The 26,023-nt window shown below is 44.3% G+C and overlaps 3 protein-coding genes across 12 annotated transcripts in view; all 3 read left to right on the top strand.

Annotated features, from left to right (window-relative positions):
- ABHD6 (abhydrolase domain containing 6, acylglycerol lipase) overlaps window positions 1-6,369 on the top strand; it is a 114,690-nt gene extending 108,321 nt beyond the window's left edge. For all 7 annotated transcript variants that reach the window (XM_060161474.1, XM_060161473.1, XM_060161475.1 and 4 more), the window contains 2 exons: window positions 163-263; window positions 5,243-6,369. In XM_060161474.1, the coding sequence (XP_060017457.1) occupies window positions 163-263; window positions 5,243-5,419 (278 nt within the window). In that variant the 3' untranslated portion in view covers window positions 5,420-6,369. The remainder of the gene's footprint in view (window positions 1-162; window positions 264-5,242) is intronic.
- Window positions 6,370-13,245: 6,876 nt separating this feature from the next.
- Window positions 13,246-20,261, top strand: RPP14 (ribonuclease P/MRP subunit p14). Of its 4 annotated transcripts, none has more exons than XM_060161467.1 (6): window positions 13,246-13,368; window positions 16,188-16,285; window positions 16,386-16,470; window positions 18,832-18,908; window positions 19,594-19,672; window positions 20,124-20,261. In XM_060161467.1, the coding sequence occupies exons 2-6, from the start codon at window positions 16,209-16,211 to the stop codon at window positions 20,178-20,180; spliced, it is 375 nt and encodes a 124-aa protein (XP_060017450.1). In that variant the 5' UTR covers window positions 13,246-13,368; window positions 16,188-16,208; the 3' UTR covers window positions 20,181-20,261. The 4 variants fall into 4 exon arrangements, with proteins under 4 accessions (XP_060017450.1, XP_060017451.1, XP_060017449.1 ...); XM_060161468.1 differs by having other exon boundaries at window positions 13,273-13,368; window positions 16,167-16,285; XM_060161466.1 differs by lacking the exon at window positions 13,246-13,368 and adding an exon at window positions 13,388-13,650 and having other exon boundaries at window positions 16,167-16,285.
- Window positions 20,262-20,298: 37 nt separating this feature from the next.
- On the top strand, window positions 20,299-22,736 carry HTD2 (hydroxyacyl-thioester dehydratase type 2). The gene has a single exon (XM_060161464.1). It carries the CDS (start codon window positions 20,299-20,301, stop codon window positions 20,803-20,805), a length of 507 nt encoding a protein of 168 aa, XP_060017447.1. The 3' UTR covers window positions 20,806-22,736.
- The last annotated feature ends 3,287 nt before the right edge of the window (window positions 22,737-26,023 follow it).

Genomic DNA, 26,023 nt, shown 5'->3' with positions numbered 1-26,023 from the left:
CTTTATGGGTGGCTGGCTCTTTTTCCTTACATTTCTGAGACTGATAGTTTTCTGGGGCCCCTCAAGAAAAAAGCAGTGGCTTAGACTCAAAGACTGTCTACACTCGGTGGTGTCCACAGCCCAGCCCAGCATGCACTCACTTTATTTTCCTTCTCTCAAAAGTGTTTTTGGAGATCGTCAGTGAGAAGTCGAGATACTCCCTCCATCAGAACATGGACAAGATCAAGGTCCCGACGCAGATCATCTGGGGGAAACAAGATCAGGTGTGTAGCGTGTCCCTGTGACCTCCTGTGTCAGTCAGACCGGGCTCTGAGGAGAAGCTAGAGGTCATTTATAACGGGAGCCTGGCTGGTTTCTGATCCCAGGAAGAGGTGGCACACACCTGGTTCAGGTGCCAGTGTTCACGGGGAGCATCATTCTGTGAGCTGAGAGCAATGACATTGACCTCCTAAAATGTAAGGCAATTTTTTTTTTTTAAACACACAAGCTTTATTTTATAAATGTATTTATTTTATTTTTTTATTTATTTTTGGCTGCGTTGGGTCTTCGTTGCTGCATGCAGGCTTTCTCTAGTTGCGGCAAGCGGGGGCTACTCTTCATTGTGGTGCTCAGGTTTCATTGTGGTGGCTTCTCTTGTGGCAGAGCACAGGCTCTAGGCACGCAGGCTTCAGTAGTTGTGGCTCACGGGCTCTAGAGCACAGGCTCAGTAGTTGTGGCGCACGGGCTCAGTTGCTCCACGGCCTGTGGGATCTTCCCGGACCAGGGCTTGAACCCGTGTTCCCTGCAGTGGCAGGAGGATTCTTAACCTCTGCGCCACCACGGAAGCCCGTAAGGCAATTTTAAATCATTTTTGCAAATTATTTTTCTCAAAGCCATATAATCAAATGGTACATAAAACTTTAAAGAGTACAAAAAGATTTATAATGCGAACTTGGTCTCTTTAACATTCCAGATCCCAATTCCCATTTCTTTGAGGCCACACTTACAGTCTTGTGTATATTTCTTAAATTTTCTAAGGCAGGAGTTGGCAAACGTTTTCTGTAAAGGGCCTGGTAGTAAATATTTGCAACTTTGCTGGCGATAAGTTCTCTGTCACATCTACTCAACTGTGCTGTGTGTTGCAAAAGCAGACGTGGGGACATGCAGACAAATGGCAGGCAGAGCTCCAGTGAACCTTTACTCACAAAACAGGCAGGGGACCATTGTTTGCCCATTCCTATTCTAAGCATATATCAATATGCGTAAATAAGTTTATCTGTAAGTTTTTCAAACATGCTATATATATACTATTTTGCACCTTAGTTCACATATATAAGAAAGATATACCTTGGAAATCACTTCATATCAGCCCATACAGATGTACTCATTCTATTTTTAAAAATACTTTATTTTGAAATAATGACAAATTTATAGAAGAATTGTAGAAATAGTACAGAGCACTCCTATATTGCTTTACCACATCTCATCTGTTTTAACTGCTTTATTGAAATATAATTCACATGCTGTAAAATTCGCCTTGTGCACCCCACTGCAGCCCAATCGTAGAACACTTCTGTCACTCCCCAGAGTTCCCTCTTGCCCATTTGCAGTTAATCTCCATTCCTATCCCAGCCCCATGCAACCACCGATCTGTTGTTTGTCTCTGTAGTTTTGCCTAGAATATAGTTCTCTAGAATTTTCATAAAATGCTATCGTATTGCATGTAGTCTTCTGCGTCTGGCTTCTTTCACTCCAGCGTAATGTTTCGGAGGTTCATCCGTATTGTTGCATATGCCAGCAGTTTGCTCCTTTTTATTGCTGAGTGTCATTCCGTGGTGTGTGTGTACCACATCTTATTTATTACCAACTTTTGAACAGTTGCCACACTGGCTTCATCATCCTTATCTAGATAGATCTAGAAATATGTATTTTTGGACCATTTGGAGTAGGTTGCTTACATTATGTACCTTTACCCCCAATATTTGAAGGTGTATTTACTGCAAACCAGGATATTCTCTCACGTAATCACAGTACGTTGTCACATTTAGGAAGCTTAACATTGATGCGATCGCTTTTAACTAATCTACAGTCCATATTCCAAATGTATTTGTTGTTTCAATAACGTCCTACATAGACCCCTCCTCCTGCCCCCTGAACCAGGATCACATACTGCATGTCATGTCTCTTCCATCTCCTTTAATATGAAATGTTTCCCTCAGTCTGTCTTTATCTTTCGTGACATTGAGATATTTGAAGAGGGCAGGCCAGTTATTTTACAAAATGTTCCTCAATTTGAGTTTGTTTGCTGTTTCCTCATGATTAAATTCAGGTTATATATCCCTGCCATATATCCCTTATCTCATGGGTGATAAGATATCACATCCTCAGAGGGACAGTGTCTTTCTGCCACTGGGTGATGGGGATTTTTTTTTTTTTTTGGCCACGCTGTGTGGCATGTGGGATCTTAGTTCCCCAACCAGAGGTTGAACCCATGCCCCCTGTGGTGGAAGCACAGAGTCTCAACCACTGGACTGCCAGGGAAGTCCTGGTGATGGGAATTTTGATTGTCTGGTCACGATGTCTTGTTTTCTTCATCTAGAGTAATTATTTCTCCCCTGGCAACTGGTAAGCGGTCTGGGGGGAGGCACTTTGAGACTGTGCAGACATCCTGCCCCTCATCAAACATTCCCCTTAGATTTATCATTCGTGAATGAACCTTGCCCAAAACAAAATTTTCTGTTCTTTTTGGGAGCTGCATAGTACTCCATTATATGGCTCTGCCGCAGTATATTTAACTAGTGCCCTATTGATGGTCCCTTAGGTCATTTTCAATTTTGCCATTAAACAACACGTCAGTGAACATCATTATACATGTGTGTTTGTTGAGTGTTGAGAGCATATCTGAAGGGTCAGTTCTTAAATGTGGAATCGCTAGGTCAGAGGCTTTGTCAGGTGGCTCTATTAGTTTACTAGGGCTGCTGTAACAACGTACCACAAACTGGGTGGCTTAAACAACAGAAATTGACCGTCTCACAGTTCTGGAGACTGGAAGTCCAAGATCAAGGCATCAGCAGGTTGGTTCCTCCTGGGAGCTCTGAAGGAGAGTCTGTTCCATGTCCCTCCCCAAGCTTCTGGGAGTTTGCTGGCAGTCTTTGGTGTTCCTTGGCTTATAGACTCATCACCCTCATCTCTGCCTTCATCGTCACGTGGCATTCTCCCTGTGCCTATGCATCTCTGTGTTTAAATTTCCCCTTTTTGTAAGATGCCAGTCATACTAGATTAGGGGTCCACCCTGCTCCAGTATAACCTCTTCTTAACTAATTACATCTACAATGACCCTATTTCCAAATAAAGTCACATTTTGAGGTTTTGGGGGTTAGGACTTCAACATATGGATTTGGGGAGGGGGCACAATCAACCCATAATAAGCCCTCCAAAGAAATACTCATTTATACCCCAGAAGCTCCCCTTTGGTTTGCCACTGTTCTTTAGAAATCATATCTTATTGAAAGTTCTTGGAAAGTTAAAAGCAAGAGGAGACGGTGGGAAATGGAGCCCACAGGCAGACAGAATTACAGTGTCTGTTAAAGGGTATCTAGCAGTCTTATGCTGTTGACAGTCGTGAGAAAGGAAATTAGAGTAAAGCTTTCCCCGTTGAGACAGCTCCCCTGTGGACACCAAGGTGAAAGCCACCATTGTGAGCCCTGGGCAGGCTGCACATCCCCACTGTATGTGTGTGAAAGCACAGGCAGGAAGTCAGGCTGCACCACAAAGGCTCACGACTGCGGACGACCCAGGAGAAGAGACTGGGGAGGGGGAGCCAGGTCTGTGTGCCTGGCGCAGGCCGGGAGGCAGCGGTGGTGGCGTCGTCCACGTGCAGCTGTCTCACGTCAGCCAGGTGCAGCCGAGAATGCACAGCACAGGAACGAGGGCATCCAGAGGAGGGAGGTCTCCTGTGCTTCCTTCGCACCAGCCAGGGACTGAAAGCAGCTTTGTGGACGCCTGATAGGAAAAGTGGGACCCAGGCTGGGCCAGCAGGGAGTCATTCAGTCAGAAATCAGAGTCAGAACAATGAAGGCCTTTCTTCATTCTAAAAATCCCAAAGGTGATGTGGGCTCTCGGGGACCAACAGGGAGAGGCGAACTCCTGTCATGCTCCCCATTAGCTGTTCCTTTTTGCATTTTTGCAGCCCAGGGTGCTCTGCATTCTGCTCACCCCGCTTCCCAGTGGGCGGCAAATCTTGGTTTTAATGATCTGGGTTGATGAGACTAAAGCTCGAAAACAGACCGTGCTCGAGGTTGTTGGGGTTTTGCTCTTGCTCTTATGGATGGAGGGGCTCACCTTGTCTGGGATGAGTTGAAGGTGAAAGTGACTAAGAGAAGGGGAGTCAATACAAACCCGACACCAAAGGAATGTGTTGGGGAGAAAGTCGGTAGGTTGGCGTTAAAGTAGCAAGGTAACCCAGGTGAAAATGCAATTGCGTTGTTCAAAAGGTGTTGGGCCTGGAAAAGTGGTTGGAAAAGCACTCCCCGTTTTAACAAACTTCAGTGCCGGAGGTCCCGCAGCTCAGGGACCCCCCAAAGGACCTTCAGGAGATACTCCTCCAGCTTGTGATAATTAGTCTTTCCCTCTGCGCGTCTCCTGTGTGGCCTCCCCACAGCTTGGGCTCCCCTAGTCCAGGGGCAGGGTGCGTTCTCCTGGCCCAGCCTGATCACATCACTGGCCGCTGTCCTTGACACAGCTCCACGGCCCCCAGCTGCCCTCAGACTGAGGCCTGGCTCCCGGCGTGGCTGGAAGAGTGGGCCCCCTCTGTCCCACCCCACATCCATCCCCACTCAGACAGCACCAGACTCCTTGCTGTCCACTGCATTTGCCATGACCTCCCACCCTTGGGCTGCTCCCTCTTCCGTGAATTCCCCTCCCATGTGGTTTCTCAGCTCCCAGGATCCTCCCCGATCAGAGTCCTCGCTACATCGTTCTGCATTTGTCTGCTGTCCTGTCTGGCTTCTCCACCAGACCAGGATGTCCTCAGGGCAGGGTCTGTGTTTCCACCTCAGTAATGCCGCCAGCGGCACACCTCCTAGCGCCGAGCTGCAGGATAAAACATGAGGCATGTGGTCACTTCCGTCAGAGAGCCACAAGCCCCAACACTGAAGTGACTTCGTCCTAAAAATCACCCCTGCCAGGCCTGGATGGGAGTTCTGTCCACAGAGCGCACAGGGGTCTGAACCTTTTCCGTCTAGTTTCCTCTCTCATCCTGCAGGTGCTCGACGTGTCTGGGGCGGACATGTTGGCCAAGTCGATTGCCAACTGCCAGGTGGAGCTCCTGGAAAACTGTGGGCACTCGGTGGTGATGGAGAGACCCAGGAAGACAGCCAAGCTCATTGTCGACTTCTTAGCTTCTGTGCACAGCACAGACAACGACAAGAAGCTGGACTGAGGCCCCAGTGGCAGCCTGCGCTCCGCACCCAGCATCCACTCCCATCTCCAGAATCTGACACAGCCACCACTTCTCAGGGATCCTGCCCCAAATGCGGTGGGAGCGCCAGCGTCCCTGAGGAAGCCAAGTCCTCCAGCCCCAGTCTCTACAGATCCACGGAGCTTCGGGGGCCATGAGGAAAACTCCAAGATGTTTTTCACAAAATGCACATTCACATGGAACGAAATAAGAAAACCCATCTATGAAACCTACCCAGAAGTCTTCAAGTTCATGTCACAAAGCGCCCACATTGGACCATAACCACCGAGGACATTTTCTTTAAGATGTTCCTCACAGACTGAGGCTCGAGGTATTTCTGTTGCTTCTGACACTCTCCCGTGCATGCTCAGTGGCTGTTTTAGGAGCGTTAGTCCCCATTCACCAAGCCCCTCCCGTTTATGTCTAATTTAAGTTTACGTAGAGTCCCATATGTGAATGCAGCCCGTCAACTGCAAGACCACGGAGGAACACGGCAGGCTGTAGAAAATATTTACACATGCAGAAGGGCGTGTTCTGCCTTGCCAGCTCTCAGAGCAGCAGAGAACACAGGTGGGTGATTTGACCAGCACCCCTGTGTCAGGTATGTCTTGAGTGAACCCGGGACAGCTGCAGTACAAAGAACACCTGGCAGGGTGGGTTCCCTGGGAATAATTTATTATTTTTTAAAAAGAACTAATAAAGCAATAATGTTCTAGACATCTATCTAAATAATCAGACTCGGGTTCCGCTCCCAAGCACCTCTTTTCTATCTTGCTGTGCTATTGAAAACCCTTGGATGTAAAATACTAGATTGTTAATGAATTCTGTGAATTCTGTGAACAGTAATGTGATTGAAAATAAATCTAAACTGCTGTAAAAGTGACCACAATGACATAAAATAAATTTAATAAGTCTAGATCAGCAACATGCAAGTGGTTTCTGGTTTTTGGTGTTTTTTTAACATCTTTATTGGAATATAATTGCTTTACAATGGTGTGTTAGTTTCTGCTGTATAACAAAGTGAATCAGCTATACATATACATCCCCATATCTCCTCCCTCTTGCGTCTCCCTCCCACCCTCCCTATCCCATCCCTCTACTGGTTTCTGTCTTTAAGCTCTTAATGAAGTGCAAATGTTGGCAGACGTTCTGTTAACTTTAAAATGTGTTTTTTAAAGTAAGGCTTGTTCTACAGGCATTGGAAGACCTTGCTTATATGAGTTGCTACTTTCATTTCCAGAAATCATGTTTGCAATTTTTATTCAATTGAAATTATATATCAATTTTTTAAAATTTATTTTTGGCTGCATTTGGGTCTTCGTTGCTGCACACGGGCTTTCTCTAGTTGTGGTAGGCGGGGGCTGCTCTTCGTTGTGGTACGTGGGCTTCTCATCACAGTGGCTTCTCTTGTTGCGGAGCATGGGCTCTAGGGTGCATTAGGACTTCAGTAGTTGTGGTGCATGGGCTCCGTAGTTGTGGCTCACAGGCTCTAGAGTGCAGGTTCAGTAGTGTGGTACACGGGCTTAGTTGCTCTGCTGCATGTAGGACCTTCCCGGACCAGGGATTGAACCAGTGTCCGGCAGGTTCTTAACCACTGGAAGGCAGATTCTTAACCACTGCGCTACTAGGGAAGTCCTGAAATTATATATCAAAAACAAAAGGCATGAGTCATCCAACTGTTCCTTTTGACTCTCTTCTGTGGCATTTAGGAACCTAAACTCCCCAGGAGATTCACTCTTTCAAATCTTCTTACAGAGTCTGCAGCCATATAGTTCTGGAAATAAAGTGAGAACTTTGGTGAACATTGTGGTCTAAATTGGAATTCAGGACTTGGTCTGAATATTTTAGTTTATCAAGGAAGAGTAGAATATAGATCTTAAAAACAAGAGATGTGAAAATGTGACATCAAACTTGTGGGGTTCAGCTAAAGCAGTGCTCAGAGGGAAATTTATAGGCTGAAATATGTATATTAGAAAAGAAGAAAGGCTAAAAAATAAATAATTTAAGCTTCTATTTTAAGAAGCTAGAAAAAAAAAGTAAATAAATCAAACCTAGAAAAAAATAATACAAATGAGAGCAAAAATCAATGAAGCAGAAAAGAAAGCAGATATTTGACATGTTGCTTGTTCCAGTCTCCCATATTCACCAAAAATTCTGAGCCTAGTAAGGCTCTGGGAGGAGTCAGTCTTGATAGGTTTCAGTAGGGAGAGATGGTTTCCTTGGGGAAGAAGAAGCCTGAAGAAGCCCCAGACCTGGGATAACTACCCCAGATCATTAAGCCTGTTAGATGCAGGAATTGTTATGTCCTGGGTTGAACTAAGAATCAGGTCCAAAGGAGCCAATGCACTGCACCCTCAGTGGGGTCATCCAGAAAGGGGCATGTGCTGGCCATCCCACCTGGAAGGATAGTGGGCAAGGTGTGCAGGACACGGCTCCCACCTGGAAGTGGAAAGCACTCCACTGTCACTGGAAAACGTCACTGGAACCCACACCGCCTGCAGTGGAAGCGCAGGGTCTTAACCACTGGACAGCCAGGGAAGTCCCTTGAGAGTTTTGTTTTTTAAATTTATTTATTTGTGGCTGCACTGGGTCTTCGTTGATGCGCGCGGGTTTTCTCTAGTTGTGGCTTGTGGGCTCTAGAGTGCAGGCTCAGTAGCTGTGGCGCACTGGCCTAGTTGCTCCGCGGCATGCGGGATCTTCCCGGACCAGGGCTCGAACCTGTGTCCCCCCTGCATTGGCAGGCAGATTCTTAACCACTGCACCACCAGGGAAGCCCGAGAGTTGTTTTTGACAAACCTGCAAAGTGGGTTTTCAAGTTTCTCTCTTGGCCCTGCAATTCTGGTCCCATGGTGCTAGGAAGACTCGAAAGCAGAAAAGCACATCTCCCTCTTGAGCCCCACTTCCTGCCTTTGTGATTATGAAGAGCCTGCTGGTTACTGCCCCACTGGGCCCTTTGGAGTGTCTTTAATGACGGTCTTAGAAAGAAGAAAGGGGTCAATCATCACAGCCCTCCCTCAAAGACTGCCCGAAGCTTCTGAAATAAGAGTGGAAAGCCCCAGGAATCATAAGTGGTCTCTTCCCTCACTGCCTGGAGCAGGGTTGTCGAGGCTGCTAGGGATGGAGCCTCCAGGCAGATGTTGAAGAGGCTGAGGGACCAGTAGTGTTTAGAACCCAATCTGCCCGTTAGTCTGGGCTTCTTGTTCTGGGCAGAAGTGACACCAGGAGTGACTGATGCAAGACATTGGATGGAGCTGCCCATGTGTGTAAGTCTATCTTCTAGTTCGCCATCCCAGGGAAACTTAGTTGTTGCTTTGTCCAAAGGAGGTCCCCAGAAAGTACTGGGAAATTGTAATGTATGTCAGGCCAGGCTGAATCATGTAAATTACATGACTGAATCATATAAATGTGCCAGGCGCTATTCTAAGTGTTTTCCATGCATCAACTTATCAAGCTCTCACACAGCCCTAAAAGGGACATAGGACACTGTGCCCATTTTACAGCCAAGGAGACCAAGGCATGGAGAGGTAAAGTGTCTTGCCCAAGCTCACACAGATAACAAAGAGAGAGAAGCCTCTTGGTTTATGATTGAAGGTGCCTTGCAAAAACCGTGCTTTCACCGTTTCAGGCAGGAGCTGTCTTGCTCGATTTCCAGCAGAGCCTGGGGCCCTGTTGGCTTGCCTAGACCAGGCCAGTGTGTGGCAGCTTCAACCACAGATCACTGAGGTCACACCTTGGGCCCCTGCATGTGGGATCTAGTTCCCTGACCAGGGATTGAACCCGGGCCCCCTGCAATGCAGGATGGATTCTTTACCACTGGACCACCATGGAAGTCCTTGGGGTACAAAAGCCTCTCTGTGTTCCCTGTTTCCTGTTTGTAGAAAAAGGCTTTAGTCTCCTAGGCCTTCCCTGAGTTCCTGAAGAGCAGATTCAAGAAGTTACTAATTAGGCAAGTGAGGGAATGCAGAAACAAAGTAAAAGCAGTTAAGAAACAATAGTTCAGTAATAAAACACAGTCCTAGTTCCTCCTGGAGGGATATACATAACAATCCGACACGTATCTTTGAGTTGCTCGGCTGGAACTAAGGACCCACCCTACACCTCCTGCAGGTGGAGGATGGTGACTACATGCTGAGCACAAGCACTAGACCCCAGACAGGTTGGAACCAGAAGGTTGATGAATAGGATTCCTGAAGCATCACCTGTTACCTCACCACCAAACAATTGGAAGAAAGTCGTCCACCCTGCAGCCCTCGCCCCAAACGTTGCCTTTAAAAGCTCTTCCCTCAAAGCCATTGGAGAGTTTGGGTCTTTTGAGCATGAGCTGCCCCTGCTCCTTGCTTGGCCTTGCCATAAACCTTTCTCTGCTCCAAACTCCGACCTTTCAGTTTGTTTGGCCTCACTGTGCCTCAGGCACGTGAACTTGGGTTGACCAAGTCTTTTATTGAAAGTAGCAATTTAGGACTTCCCTGGGGGCGCAGTGGTTCAGAATCCCCCTGCCAATGCAGGCGACATGGGTTCCAGCTCTGGTCCGGGAAGATCCCACTAGCCGCGGAGCAGCTAAGCCTTTGCGCCACAACTACTGAACCTGTGCTCTAGAGCCCACGAGCCACAACTACTGAAGCCCGTGTGCCTAGAACCTGTGCTCCGCAACAAGAGAAGCCACCACAATGAGAAGCCCGCGCACCACAAGGAAGCCTGCTCACCGCAACTAGACAAAGCCTGTGCGCAGCAATGAAGACCCAACACGGCCAAAATAAATAATTAATTAATTTTCAAAAAGTAGCAATATATTGGGTCTATTTCAGAAATGTTTGCTGAAATACTCTTAGGCCGGGTTCGAGAGCATTTTTTTAAAAAACTCTCATAGTCTCTCTCTGTCTCTTTCCAAGTCTTTCTGTCTCTGTCTCTCCTCCCCCACCCCTTGCCCTATCTCTGTTTCATCATTTTGTCTCATACCCGTCTGTCTCCATCACCCACACAGACACTCTTAACAGTTGGAAACCTGATTCTTCTGATCCGTCAATCTTTCAAATCTTCCAGCGTCACTCCTTTAACCATACAGACTGGGCTTTCCCATCAGCTGCTTCTCCCTCCCCCTTTCATCCCTCCAACACTGGATGACGTTCATACAACCCTTCCATTCCTCGAAAGGAGGCAAAAAAGCAGTGCGAGTGGTCACAGATGGTGCAGTGGAAATGTCCTCAAGTTACCTGCCACGGTCAGGGCCAGAGGGCAGCGGTGCTGGGGCTGCTGTCCTGGTATCTCCAGCTACCCTTGGGGCCCAGTGTTGCTCTCTGGGCTGGAGATCACCAGGATGTGGGCCTGGGGTTGCCAGTGCCTGTGATGGGATGAGGGTCTTGTGGGACCATAAGTCTAGTCAGGGTGAGGGAGGGGATGTCCTCTGAGCAACAGGACAGCCCCTCTCTCTTGGCTCCTGGAGGAAACTTTCTTTCCATGGTTTCTGGATCTTTGGTCTCTAAACCCTCAGTACAATGACTAGGAACCTCAGGGCACATGTAGAAGGCTGCCAAGCTCCAGCAGGGGATGAGAGGAGATGAAGGGATTCTTAGGGGCAGGAAGTGGCACCATGGTGACAATCCCAGTGACCCAAGGTGAAAGCTGGCTGGAATTGGGTAACTGTTGCTGAAGGGCAACTATTAGTGTGAGTGTAGGTCTGCAGTCCCTTACCACATCTCACAGAGCCAGATGTGATACCGAATTCAGAAATTTCAGACTTTACAGAGGTGGTATTTTATGTATACCATACGTTGTGCAACACCCCCAGTGGGATCTGGGGCAGCTTTACATGATCCAATGCATTCGTATTTCTGCTGTATGCTCTATGCATATCCACAGCAAATGGGACAAAAGCTATAAAGAGCTTCACCTCAGGTAGGATTAAGCATTTTGCCAGATGAAGAAAGATTTGGTTTCTGGATTTTTCTTGGATTTCAGGATTGCAGATAAGGGACAGTGAACCTGCACTCCCTGCCCCCTCTCTCTTACCTTGGTGGGTGGGGGTTGGAGCTGACATCTTGAGGAGGAGTCTGTTCTTCCAAGGTGGAAAGAGAGACATCCAGATGGGTGTGGTCCACGGCTCCACCTGGTGACCATTAGGGGCAAGTCCTGAATTTTATTTAACAATTATCAGTATTATAAAAGTGATGCCCTGTCACTTTAAAATAAATCAAACAAAATGAATGCTAAAACATTGTGAGCATCTCCTATACCCTCCACACAGCCCCACCTGTCTTCCATCAGTCCACTTGGAACTCTTCTAGACATTATACTTATGTATATATGTATGTGTGTGCACACATAGACACAGACATATGTGTAACTGGATGAGGCAGGTACTGAGCCCAAGTTTGACTGCTTGCCGCTCGAAAGGTCAGTACTCGAGAGACAAGTGTTGGTGAAAAAAGTTGTTTTGTTCAGGAGGCCAGCAACCTGCGAAAATGGTGGACTAATGTCTGAGACCATCTCCTAGTTGTGGGTTCGAGGACAAAGGTTTTAAAAGGGAGTTGTTTCAGGAGTGCACAAGCAGGGGGCTACGTGCAGAACAGCACGGTCAGCTCCAATAATCATCTTGAGATGGGTCGTGCAGTGGTCTGGTCAGTGTCATCTTGGTGTTTTTAATGTGTACTCAATTAGTAATTTATTCCAGGGTTGGTCTGCTTCCACCTCCTTAAGTTCAGCCCCTGGAATTCTCAAACAAGCAAGATTAATTCTCTCGTAGTTAGACATGGAAGGAATTTTGTAGCCGGGAAGGCTCCACAGGGTCGTGCTTGGTTTCAGTCCCCCCTTTTCTTTGCTACCCTTCAATCCTGAGGGGAACAGGGGTGGGACAAGAAAGGGAATAACGTTTTGGATAGGGAGATTAATCATAAACTTGTCAAGGGAACTCAGTTTTCAGAGAACGCGGTAGGAGTTGAGTGCCAGACACAGGATAGCAGTGGTGAGCCAACAAAGACAAGGCCCCAACCTCATGGGCTTTACACTTAAGTTTTGGCAGCCCCGAGGCCCTCTCCCATGTATACCCCTGACTCATATCACACAATTGGTGGTAATACGGTGCCGTGTGGAGAAAACCATCTGAAGTCAGATGGCCCAATCCACCACTTATAACTGTGATCTTGGGCAAGTAACTTAGCCTCTTGTACCTCAGTTTCCACCTTTGTAAAATGGGGATGATCGTAATAATAGTTACTTTACGACTGTGTGAGAGTTCCATGAGATAACATATATAAAGTTTTTTGCATAGTACCTGGCACAAAGTAAGCACTTGATTATTGAATACACACGATATGTTTCACGAGTGCAGGGGCCATATCGTCTTGTTGCCAGTGCCTAGCACATAATAGGGGCTCAGCAAGTACTTACTCAATAAACGAATAGATGAAACTTGGCTTACATTCGGAAATAGGACCATCTGGGTTTTTTTATGTCAACCCAGACAGAACACCTACTATGCGCTGGGAGCCACAAGAGACACTGAGAACCGGTTCTGTCCTTGGGGATTGCTTTATTTAGGAGATGCTCAGCAGAAGAGACGCTAGATATAAATTTTTTGAACGAATGAAGGCATAGATAAATGAATGATTACGAAGCACGCTCTCGGGCACAATAAACATGCCCTGAGTCCCTTACCCTATGCAGACATTTGCGCACACGGCTTTCTGCAGCGTGGGCACTAGAGGGCACTAAGCATGGAGAGTCTCAGATTCAGAGTCACGCCTGGGTCCTTAGGAGAACTTCGCGCGGTGACGTCATATCCTCTCTAGACGTCACACATCCGGGGGCGGGACAGAGGAGCCAAACGTAAACACCCCGGAGTTCGGGCCGTAGGCTTCGGGGGAGCTCCAAGTCTTGGTGGATTCTTGCAGGGAAAAGGAGTCCGGGAGGCGTCAGACCAGTCCGACGGAGAGCGGGTAGGCGGATAGCAGGGCGGCTGTTTTCCGGGAGTGGGCTCAGTTGGCCGCACTGGTGACGTATGGACGCGCGCGCCTGGGGCGCATGCGCAAGGCGGAAGGACGGCGGGCAGCGAGGAGCGGTTAGCGGTACCTACCGCTCCGGCCGCGGACGCCAAGAGCTGAAGGCGAGGCTGGGCCGCCAACCTCCGCGGGCTTCTCTACAACGCGGTCTTAGTCGCGGAGGGCGGCTGAGAGGACCGAACGGGTCACGTGTGCAGAGCGCAAGCGCCCGGCCTCCAGGTGGGCGCTAAATCAATGGCGGACGTTAGTCTAAGAAAGTTGAAAACGACTTAAGTGCCCAACAGTACGGGATCGAGGATTCTGGGTTTTTTTGTAAATCGTTGACTTCGTCCCAAAGTTATATATTGAATGCTTGCTGTATGCGATGTATTGTTTTAGGTTTTCGGGAAACATCAGAGAACAAGACAGAAAGATGCCTGTTTCTTTTGGAATGTATATTCTAATAGGGCGGGGGAGGGAAGTACGAATAAAGAATAAATGAATTTCACAGTTATGTTAGAGGGTGGTGAATGCTATGAGGAAGAAGTAGAGCAGTGGCATGGGGGGATGACATTAGATCTAAATGCTACTGGAATAAATGGAGGAATGAAATTAAGCAAAGCCATGAAGGAGGCAAGGGAATGAGCCGTGTGGCTATCTGGAGGAAGAGTATTTACAGCATGTGGAAAAGTAGGAGGGAGGCCCAGAGGCGGGAGGGAAAAAGCTAGGAGGCCTGTGTGGTGGGACTGAGCAGGGGAGAGCGGTAGGACGTGGGGTCAAGGTGGTGGGAGGAACCAGTGGTCCAGATCACGGCTGTAAACGCTTTGGCTTTACTCTGAAACGGGAATCTTTGCAAGGTTTTGAGCAGAGGAATGATGTGGCTTGGATGGTTTTTAGTAGGGTCACTCAGGCTGCTGTAGAGACTAGATTGGGGAGGGAAGCAGGGACACCTATTACTAGTAGATCAGGTAATGAGCATCCCTACAGCCACCAAAAAGGCTGACTTCAAAGATGATGATGACAGCCACCATGGAAGTGCTCACATTTTCCTGGTGAGCCTGGTGAATATGCCGGGCTGTAGGGAGGGTTTCACAAGCACCATCTCCTTTAATCTCAGGACAACCTGAAGAGGGCAGAGCTATCACTCACCCTGAGGCTCAGCCCTGTCAGAGGTGACTGCTCAATAAACACTTGCTCTTTCAGTCTTTTTTTTTTTGTAAAATAAACATAACCTAAAATTTACCATTTTTAACTGTACAGTTCATTGGCATTAAGTACATTCACGTTGTTGTACAACTATCACCGTTATCCATTTCCAGAGTAGTCCTGAAATCTTTGCTGTTATTGGCATCCTAAGCCTCAGTCCAGTCTCACTCCCCTACCTCAAGCAGCCAACTCCTCTAGGGTAGTCCGTAACACTTAAAAAACACCTATCGTGTGCCGGATAATGAATGGAATGACTGAGGGTCCTGTTCTCCTTGCCCCTTTAGTCGGGGAGACTCTGGTGATGGGGAAAGAAGCACCAGGTAACTATTGCTGCAGTCCTGAAACCAAAGATAACTCTTGAACATACAGGCCTCACACTACCACCATTTGATCAGTCCTGTATTCAGAAAGTGATGAATACTCTGTGCCAAACTCAGTAAATATTCGTGTTAGTTGAATGGATGGTTGGATGTACCTGCTTGACCCTGACTTCTCATTTTCTCTTGAGGTCATCATTTGGGGGTAGTTGGAAGTGGGCCCAGAGAGGTTTTTGTAAATGCTGGTCTATAGCTATGTGACCTTGGAAAAGTCCCTTTCCTTGGTTCGGCCTCAGTTTCCTGGTCCCTTTAGTGGGAGAACCAGATGTTAAACAAATAGACAATGTTAAGAGATTGTGTAACAAGAGTACCTAACTTAGGGTGTCACAGAAGACCTCCCTGAAGAGGCAGTATTCCTGGAAGAGGTGAACTTTAAGTTAAAATTTGAAAGATGAGTAGGAGCTATCCAGAGTGAGAGTGAGGTAGGGGTGGAGCCAAAGGACAGGGATTCTCTCCAGGGGGACTAGCATGTTCTGAGTTCTTGAAAGTTCCAGATCTGTTAGAAATGGCTTGAGTGTCCGTTCCAGAATTCTTCTTAAGACCTTTGCTGTTTAAGCTCAGTCTTTTGCAGCGCTGCCAAATAGCCCTGTACAGGCCTGGCTTCTAGACAGAGAACAGGCAAATCCAACGTGCGGGAGGCCAGGAGAACTACCACCCCTCATTCTTCTGTTAGTGTTCTATGTTGACAGAGTAAATAAGAAGAGGGTCTTCGGTCCCAGATTTTACTCCTTTACGCTTTTTACTTTTTTTTTTTTTTTGGTATGAATAGGCATCATGCCAGAGTGGTCTTGAGGCAGCTCAGGAGTGGTTGGAATCTCTGTGTGCCTCTGGGCAGGTGTTAGCTATCTTTGCTGAGCCTCAGCGTTCACTTCTCAAAAATGGGAATACTGATAGCTTTTAGCTCATGGGATCATTTTGAAGACATGACCTAAGTCATGTAAAGTGTTTAGCACAGAGCTGGGTACTCAGTAAGGGAAAATGTTTGCTGGGATTAAATAAGAGTACAGTGGTCTGGCATATATAAAATATAGAAACTTCCATTGTGTCTGTATGGGTAACATCAGTTTGACCAGAATTAGATAAGTTATTGTACTAAGAGTTCTTTTAAAAAATCATATAGGTCAAATTCTCATTAAAAAAGTGAAAAATAGCTTGTGTCTTGGTAATTTCTAGCCCCCTTGACCCTTCACGTAGGTGTGATCAGCACTGGAAAAGATGCCAGCCCCAGCTGCCGCATATGAAAGAATAGTTTACAGAAATCCCTCTGAGCACCACTACATGAAAGTCCACCTGTAAGTTCAGTCTCCTGAGTTTTATTTTTGACTACTCTTTTATGAATGTGAATGGCATGAAATTTAATGCAATGCATTTTTTAAAAAATATTTTTTACAGAGAATTTCAAGATCATGGCATTGGACTGAATGCTGCACAGTTCAAACAGCTGCTTATTTCAGCCCTGAAAGACCTGTTTGGAGAGGTATGGAATCACTTGGTAGTTTGAGCACTCCTAAGGTCTTTGTAAGACATAGTGAAAGGACACTTTTCCCAACATTATTTTAAAACTTTAAAACCACATTTGAAATTGCAGAAGCAGACTTTCAGAAGTGATGAGTTTTGTGTAGGTTTGTTCTCATATGCCTTCTAGTTGACAAGAACTTGTTAGACAAATGTTTAGTGTAGTGCAACTCAAAGTATGGTGTAGACTGGCAACCTGCAAACTGCTGGGGTTTTTGGGGGTTTTTTTGCCTGTTGTGGCTTGTACCAGAATGTAAATGAGCACACCGTTTCCTTTACTGAGACAGTCTCCAATGAAAAAAAACTGAGCTGAAATAAACAGTGTGCTCACTGATATTGTTGATTTCCACTCTGGCGCAGCTCCTTATCACAGACCAGCACTTTGAGTAGTCTGTTTTCGCATTCAATTGAAAACAAGTAGAGTTTTGAAGAGAGAACAAAGACAGATGATTCTCAGGAAATTATTTCCTGATACATATTCTATCAAATTAAAATCTATCAAGCACTCATCAAAATAAAAACGTTTACTCTGCAAAAGATTTGGTTCAGAGGCTGAAAAACAGACTACAGACTGGGGGGAAGATATTTGTAAACCACATGTCTGACAAAGGACTAATATCTAGAATATATAAAGATCTCTTAAAACTCAGTAGTAAAGAAAAATACTCAAACACTCCAATTAGAAAATGGGCAAAAGTGGGAGTTCCTTGGTGGTCTAGTGGTTAGGATTCGGCGCTTTCACCGCAGAGGCTCGGGTCCTATCCCTGGTTGGGGAACCATCCCGCGTGCCACATGGCATGGCGCGGTGCAGCCAAAATCCAAAAAAATATTCTTAAAAATGGGCAAAAGATATGAACAGACATTTCACTAAAAAGGGTGTACAGTTGGCAAAGAAGCACAGGTATGGAAAGATGTTCAGCATCATTAGCCATTAGGGAAATGCACATTAAAACCACAATGACACATTACTATACACTTGGCAGAATGACTGAAATGAAAAATAGTGATAACACTAAATGCTGGTGAGGATGCAGAGAAACTAAATCACTCATACGTTGCTGGTGGGCATGTAAAATGGTGCAGCCACTTTGGAACAGTTTGGCAGTTTCCTTTAAAAAACTATGGTAGTTGTTTTTAAACTACCCTACAACCCAGCAATTGCATACCTGGCTGTGTATCCCAGAGAAATGAAAACTTATGTCCACACAAAAACGTGTACACAAGTGTTCATAGCACCTTTATTAGTAAGAGCCCCAAAATAGAAATAAGCCACATGCCCTTCAGTGGGTGAATAGTTAAACAAACTATGGTACATTCATACCGTGGAATATACTCAGTAATGAAAAGGAATAAACCATAGATACACCTGACAAATTGACGGAATCTCTAGAGAATTACGCTGAGTGAAAAAGCCAATCCCAAAAAGTAATATACTGGGTGATTCCATGTATATAATGCTCTTGAAATAACATAATTATCATAATTATATAATCTAGAGAAAGATAAGTGTTTGCCTGGGTTTAGGGATGAGGAGGAGTGGCGGGTATGGCTGTAAAGGGGGTCGAAGGAGAGAGCCTTGTGATGCTATAGCTCTTTATCGTGATAATGGTAATACTTAAATTACCTGTATGGTAATATTGCATAGAACTACACACATATACATGTAAACAAATATGAGTGCATGTATAATTGGCAAAATTGGGATAAGCTCTGATTTATTATTATCGGTTTTCTGGTTTTGATATTGTACTGTAGTTATGCAAGATGTTGACACTGGGGGAGGCTGAGTGAAGGGTGCATGGAATCTTCCTGCACATTTTTTTTGCAATCTCATGTGACTAATTTTTCAAAATAAAAAGTATGAGAAAAAAAATCCATGCACCCTCTATATGTCAAGTATAAAACCTGGTTCCTAGGGATGTAGTTGTAAACAAACAGACATGGCTTCTGCCTCATGGTCTTGGTTATTTTAATAGGAAACCATCTTGAACAATTAATGGCAAGAACGATGAGTATCTTGAAATAGGAAGTATGTGGGTCCTGTATGTGAAAGAGCGTAGCAAGCAGTTGAGCTTAATCTTGGGAATCAAGGAAGGAGCAATTTAAACGAAGACTTGTGAAAGGTAAAGAGGCCTTAGCAATATGAAGAGGTACAGGAAGAATGTTCCAGGCAGGGGGAAGTTATAAAAAAGCAGGCCCAGTACTCCAATCCATTAAATAAAATACTGATTTTTTGGAGAAGAAAAGCAGTTGACAGAATTAGTTATTAGAGTTCAAGAGTAATGATGATAATACTCTGCTGACAGCATTATTCCTTACTTAGGTTGATGCTGCTTTACCCTTGGACATTCTAACCTACGAAGAGAAGACCTTGTCAGCCATCTTGAGAATATGCAGCAGGTACGACAGACAGTGGAACACTTCTAGTTTAACAGAGCAGAGAGACGGATGGCAAAAAAAGAGCAAAGGTGCTCTCCTCTGAGAATGAGAAGAATTTTGTCATTGTGAACTCCAGCCAGCTTTTGGAAGTTTAAATTGGGGAGAATATGAACATTCATCCACCAGGAACTTACACCCTAGAGAGCCAAACTTGTGATTTGCTTACAACTATAATGTTTCCCAATTGATAGTCAGGGTTGCAAACTCAGAAGTGTATATTTTAGAAACATTCCTGATTGAGGTTCATGTTTTTCTTTGCCTTTGACATACTGTGCTTTTATTTTTTATTTTATATTTATTTATTTATTTATTTTTGCGGTATGCGGGCCTCTCACTGTTGTGGCCTCTCCCGTTGCGGAGCACAGGCTCCGGACGCGCAGGCTCAGTGGCCATGGCTCATGGGCCCAGCCGCTCCGCAGCATGTGGGATCTTCCCGGACCGGGGCACGAACCCGTGTCCCCTGCATCGGCAGGTGGACTCTCAACCACTGCGCCACCAGGGAAGCCCTGTGCTTTTATTTTTAAAGTTTTCTTATTTTAAATAGGTTTTCTGGTAGAAACTACTTTCTGGACCATCATAAACAAAAGTACTAGGGAGATGTTGCAGGGACAAATCTTTACTTAACGCTTTCTCGATCTTTCCGTAGTGGTCTTGTCAAATTGTGGAGCTCTTTGACCCTGTTAGGATCCTATAAAGGCAAGAAATGCGCTTTCAGAGTGATTCAGGTAAAGACCATTCCTTCACATATTCCAAATGAGCTGAGTAGTAGACCAAACTACTTATTAATATGTGTCTCATTTTTGCGCTTGCATAAATCTAGTGTTGTTAACATCATCCAGCTGGGAGGGGAAAATTCAGGGCTTCATTAATTACAAAAATGTGAGACAAAGCACTTAGGTTTTAAATTTTATGGGGGAGGTTTGGGAATAAAACTTGGAACACCTGTGGAAAAGTCTTAACTTTTGTTGCTTAATGCCTAGCGCCTAATGTATTGGAATGCTCTTTCTGAGTTTATCATGACCACTTATTTATCTAAGGCTAGCTCTCAGGATGCTCTTTAAAATGCTACTACCTCACTTTGGCTTATCCTATAGAATAGGGCATGTTTCTACATTGTACTGTGTTGTGGTGCAGTTTTCTCCTGATACTGCCTTAAACTTTTTCTTTCTCTTATAGGTTTCTCCATTTCTCCTTGCATTATCTGGTAACAGTAGAGAACTAGTATTGAATTGAGTAGTCTTCAATTTCAGAAGTATTCCTCGCTCTCAAAAGTACATTTTGGTGCCAGCATAATGTGTGAAGACTGAAACAGCCTAAAAGCTCCTGTTGATGGAATTGGAGACCTCTGAAGATGCTCCCAGTAATTTCTAGCCATCGCCTTGGGTGGGGTAGGCTTCAGAGGAGTATCTGCCTGAACCAAGCAGTGCTAAACAGGCAGCACTTACAGCATGTGCACATCAGAGTTGGAGACCGGGCTGAACTCAGTAGGGCCTTCACACAGAGGGATGTGGCTATCTTCTCAGAATTAACAGGGGATGTCAATCCTTTGCATTTGGATGAAGATTTTGCAAAACACACCAGATTTGGAAAGACGATTGTACATGGAGTTTTGATCAATGGACTTATTTCAGCTCTCCTAGGTACTAAAATGCCAGGGCCAGGCTGTGTATTTCTTTCCCAGGAAATTAACTTTCCAGCGCCTTTATATGTTGGGGAAGTTGTTTTAGCTTCTGCAGAAGTGAAAAAGCTGAAGCGGTTCCTTGCTATTATTGCAGTGTCATGTTTTGTACTAGAAAGTAAAAAGACTGTTATGGAAGGCTGGGTTAAAGTTATGGTCCCAGAAGCTCCCACATCCTGAAATATGTCTTTAAAGATGCAAGTTCAGACATCAGTGTTACTGTTATTGAACAGCCTCTGAGGAAAACAGGGATTGCTGTTCTTCACCAAGGAGGGGCTGATGGACCCATAAACCCACATTGGTGGAGGGGAGCTGATAGAGGGGTGTTCCATTGTCCACTTATGCTTTGGCCTTATGCATCACACAGGCTTAAGTATATTTATCATCTGTCTATAGGGAATTCCCTGATGGTCCAGTGGTTAGGACTCTGGGCTTTCACTGCCGTGGGTGCGAGTTCAGTCCCTGGTTGGGGAACTAAGGTCCCGCAAGCTGTGTGACACAGCCAAAAAAAAAAGCAAAGAAAAAGTGACTAGACGAAATCAGAGGTGGGGCTTCCTTGGTGGCACAGTGGTTAAGAATCCGCCTGCCAGTGCATGGTTCACGGGTTCGAGCCCTGGTTCAGGAAGATCCCACATGCCGTGGAGCAAGTAAGTCTGTGCACCACAACTGAGCCTGCGCTGTAGAGCCTGTGAGCCACAACTGCTGAGCCCGCGTGCCACAACTACTGAAGCCCACACCTAGAGCCCGTGCTCTGCAACAAGAGAAGGCACCACAGTGAGAAGCCCGAGCACCACAACGAAGAGAGTAGCCCCTGCTCTCTGCAACTAGAGAAAGCCCGCGCGCAGCAACGAAGACCCAACGTAGCCATAACTAACTAAATTAATTAATTAATTAAAAAAAAAGAAAATCATAGGTGATTCTAAGGTTGGACATTGTGTCCAGGCTCCCATGAGGTGCCATTAAAAAAAAACCAAAAACTGAAAAAATATTGGGAGAGTTATCATTTAGCTTAATGTTCTACTTTTAGGATTTCAGACCTGATTAGATTTGCATTTGGATAAGAGAAACCTACCTATATCTGTGTAGAATAAGTTTCTCACTGAATTTATAACTAGCTAGCATTTAATTATTGAAGAAGATAGGTCATCTTTGAACACCTATCTTTTACTAGTAAATATTCTTAGATTCTGTTCTTCAGCAGTTTCTGGGTCAGAGTTTATTGTAATTTGTTACTGTTTACACCAAGATGGTAATTTGTTCAATGTTCAGTGTCACTTGCCCTTCAGATGGTTTTCCTGTTATCGGAGGAGGGCTTATGTGCAGATTTGGACTCAGCTATGTAAGTTCTCTTGGTCTCATGTATAAAACAGGATAAAAACACCTGCCACACAGGATTGTTGGAGGTGACAGATACAAATAGTTAAGCACAAGGTCTAGCTTATAAACAGTAGCTACTACTATTGCCCATTCTCTTCTGTGAATAAGGTTAGAGGTTTTCCTGAGTTTGGTGCTAACTGGCCAAAAGTTAGAGAACAGACCAGTCTTTCAGGATGTCAGCCAATCTCTGTTGGTATTCTAAACTTGGAATAGATCTTGAATGCAAAGCTCCTATTTTAGTAATCCAGATTTGTTTATCTCTCCCTTGAAAATACTGTGGGGTCCCCCCTTATATAAATAATATATGCTTTTATTTAAAAAATTATAAGGTAAAAAATTTGAGGAACACTGTGGAGGCCACGTTCTTAAGAGCTGAGGGGTATTAGAGAGGAAATGTGCCTAATGTGTTATTACTAACTGGTCATGCCCAACATAGCCAACACTATTAAGACAAGAATCTATAGTAGAACATACAGGTGGTCCACCTGTGCTCTGTAGCTTTAGGTGGTGGCTCAGACCACAGCTAGAAGCTTTGATGAGGAAGGTAAGATCAGGTTTAATTGGTTGCATCAACCAAGATTTCCTGGAAAAAGATTTTTTCTTCCTGCTGGTGGATGAGTAACTAGATTTTTAATTTATTTTTTACATCAAGGGGGTCAGACTACTAGAAGGAATTATTCTAGTCACTAGAGGGCAGTGATGTGTATAAATAAAGTGAGTATTTTAAACTTTAATACTGTACCATACTCTAGTTTGTTGGTGAGATGAAAATACCAAAATCAGAGTGAGAAGCAAGGATGCCATTATCATGAGTTTCAAAATGGGCAGCATGTGTAGATTTAGATCCACCTGAAGAAGGTGTATTTATAGGTGAAATACTATACATGCCTAAAATTTGATATGACATTGAAAAACAAAATGGGAAACTTAAGTCACAAAATAGAGACTTGAAGCTAAGACTGTATACTCCTGCAGAACTCATTCTCTGGGACTTAGCAGCAGTCCTGAAGCATGGGTTCATAAGTAGAGTGTGATGTAATCATTAATACTATAAGCTGCCATTCTTTCAATGATAAGGCAATTTTCTACATTAATTCTAATCCTTTAAACAGTTTTATGAAGTTAATGTTCCATTTTATAGGCAAGGAAACAGACTGATGTGGTGTGACTTGCCCAAGGTTGTACAGGTAATATGCAGTAGAGCTGGGATTCAAATAGCCCTGCCTGGCTCCAGGGCATTTTTTCCATCACCCTGTGGGTCTTAAAATGTTCCCATACTGGAACACTTTCAGTTTCTATAATGATATCTTGTTATGTGGCAGTAAAGTGTTTGGAACCACTATTCTATATAATTCTGTTTATATTCAGAATGTTCTAGATCTTATTCCCTTGCTACAGTTGTAGTGTTTTCCCCTTTGCTGTTACTTGATGACTTCTACCCATACCTATTGCCTACACTTTTTCTAAGCTGACATTCAGTGATTATTTGTCTTCAGAGCAGAATTACTGAAAGAGTTATTCTAAAAATGAAACATCATGTGCAAGTCAAGTACGGTGGGGAGGGATGGATGTCAGATCTGGTGGATAGCTGATTAATACTCTGTAACTTAAAGTAGCTTCTCAATATGAGCATTTCTTTTTTTTTTTTTTTTTTTGTGCTCAGTAGATGTCATGGTCTTCTTTGTGAACCAGTGATCTTTGTAAACCAATAAAAAGTTGGAATAGAGAAGCAGGCAAGAAGTTAGGGATACTTATCTGTACACAATGACTTGTTGTTTTTACTCAGAGCCAAGATTCTCAGACCTCTCATGCTCTGTTAAAGCTGACTAACAAAAACTAGCTGGTTGGCTTTTTCATTTTGAGCTCTGTACAAGTTGCCAGAAAGAATGGCTCTTCTAATGAAAGCATGGGTGACCCTCAAATCAGGAAGTCTCCTTCCAGGTAATTGCGAAGTGGCTTTGTACAGGGTCACAAGTGGAAGTGAGTACAAAAGTACTGACTAAAATATGAGGCCAAATTGTACTAGCACTTTCCACATAGGGGCATTATAAGACTGCAATTTATGTAATGTTTGATTGCCACAGAAATGTATACCCATCTTAAGCAATTTCAGTCTAATGTACTGGAAAATTGCTTAACAGCTTTTTATATTCTATTAGAAACATTTCCATATTGGTGAAGTGCCACTCATTTCTTTTTCTGGGCAGCAAATCTTAAGTAGCAGCAGGGAGAAAGCCTCACCACAGCCACCATTCATCTTGTGTATTCAGCTAGAAAAAGAAGAAACTGCTAAATGCACATTCGTACCTCTTAGGTAACCACAGGTTTTCATTTTGTGCTGAATTGTTAGTCATTTTTCTTCTATGTTCTCAGAGTATGATTAAGAGACCAATTTACTCCCAAAGAAAATTGCTACTAAATTACATCTATTAAGTTTTTATATTAAAACATACTCCACCAAAGGTTGACAGTCACTCTGAGCAGTTGTGCCACTCTGAATGCCTCATGTACTGGCATAATTTATTAACTGGCTCTATTTGAACAGAATGCAAATGCTGTGGAATTACTCTTGGGCTGCAGTTGAGTATCTCCAGTGTCCCAGATGTTTCACTTCCTTTGTTCTTGGCTTTTCTTCATATGGATTACAAACACAGCAGAGGCTAGAATTCTCGACATCTTCAGAGAAATTTTGAGTTGGAGCAAAATCGTAAGAAAACCCAAGACAAATGTGGACACTACATAAATAGAACAGGATTAATGGAAGGCTCCACAAGCAGTCGATTTCTAGGCTACAATCAATTTTTAGGGCAGCTCTTAGGTAGGCCACAGTTCATATGACCTTATAAACCCTGAGCAAAATTCCTCTGCGATGTGATGGAAAATAACACGTAAGGGAAGTAAGAAAGATCAAATGTGAGTTGTTTGATTTATCCAGATGGTGAATATTTAGAGAAAGTCATTCTGAGTTGGGAGGGGATGCTGCTTAGGAAGCACTGAGTTTTTCACAAGCTTCTATGTCTTGATTTGTAGAGCAGTTGCCAGGTCTAGAAGCAACCTCACTAAAACTCATTATCTTCAGTCAGTCTGGCCAAATATCAAGCTGTTAGATAAACAACCTGTGGGCCATCTAAACATTTGGCAACGTGCAAGAATGTAAATTTTTTTTTCCCTCTGCCAGCCCTGAGTAGTGTATGTGGCAACAACTAAGGTACTGCATATCTCATTTGCTTTACCCAGCATGAGACTGGAAGCAAAGTTGATTTGATTCAGATCAGCTCTGGACTGGGGAGTTGCCCCACCTTCAGTATGAACCACTTCAAAAGCCAAATGGATAGCGAGACTGTCATAGGATTGGGGCCAGGTCTCCAGAGGATCTATTTAGTATTTATTCTGAGAGGTTTACTTTAGTCAAGAATTTCTAGAGAATGAGAAAGGCGAGATTCAGAGTGTGGCTTCATTTCATCAAATATCTGGTTTCTCAGTTTCGTTTTCATAGTAAGGAAGACAACAGGCTGTCACTTGATGACCTTTGCAACTCAAAGGTTATATAACACCATTATTTTTCTCCTAATCATACAAGTAGCTTCACTAGAGACATTTTGAAAAGTGCAAGAAAACAAAAAAATAGCATCATGATTCCACTTGCTAGAGACCCTCAGTTAATACTTTGGTGGGCTTCCTTCTGGTGTTTTTCCTAAAATATATTTTTTAAATCTTGGGATCATAAAATGTATATATTGCTTTTTTCTACTTACTGTTATATCTAGAGCATTTCCCAACATCAACATCCTTTGATAATCTCATTTTTAATCATTGCAAAATATTCTGTTTATGATTGTACCATGATTTGTCCAATCTCCTATTGTTAGATATTTATCCTTGAGTGCTATATATTTGCACTTGTCTCTGATTATTTCCTTAGGATACTCTCCTGGAGGTGGGATTACTGAGTGAGAACATTTTCAAAGCCCTTGATATGTGTTGTCAAATCCCAGTTCTTAGTGCCAGGCCTATTACATGC

This window comes from Lagenorhynchus albirostris, chromosome 10 (genome assembly GCF_949774975.1).
Source record: "Lagenorhynchus albirostris chromosome 10, mLagAlb1.1, whole genome shotgun sequence".
NCBI lineage: Eukaryota > Metazoa > Chordata > Mammalia > Artiodactyla > Delphinidae > Lagenorhynchus > Lagenorhynchus albirostris.
Note: the sequence above shows the minus strand (reverse complement) of the source record. Positions and strands in the feature narration are given on the sequence as shown.

What these genes read in the sequence shown, in the direction of transcription:
- RPP14 (XM_060161467.1), top strand. Translation starts at nt 16,209, where the DNA reads ATGCCAGCCCCAGCTGCCGCATATGAAAGAATAGTTTACAGAAATCCC. An exon ending in ATCTTGAGAATATGCAGCAG is followed by an intron (nt 18,909 to 19,593) that starts GTACGACAGACA and finishes ATCTTTCCGTAG; the next exon opens with TGGTCTTGTCAAATTGTGGA. An exon ending in GCGCTTTCAGAGTGATTCAG is followed by an intron (nt 19,673 to 20,123) that starts GTAAAGACCATT and finishes TTTCTCTTATAG; the next exon opens with GTTTCTCCATTTCTCCTTGC.
- HTD2 (XM_060161464.1), top strand. Translation starts at nt 20,299, where the DNA reads ATGCTCCCAGTAATTTCTAGCCATCGCCTTGGGTGGGGTAGGCTTCAG.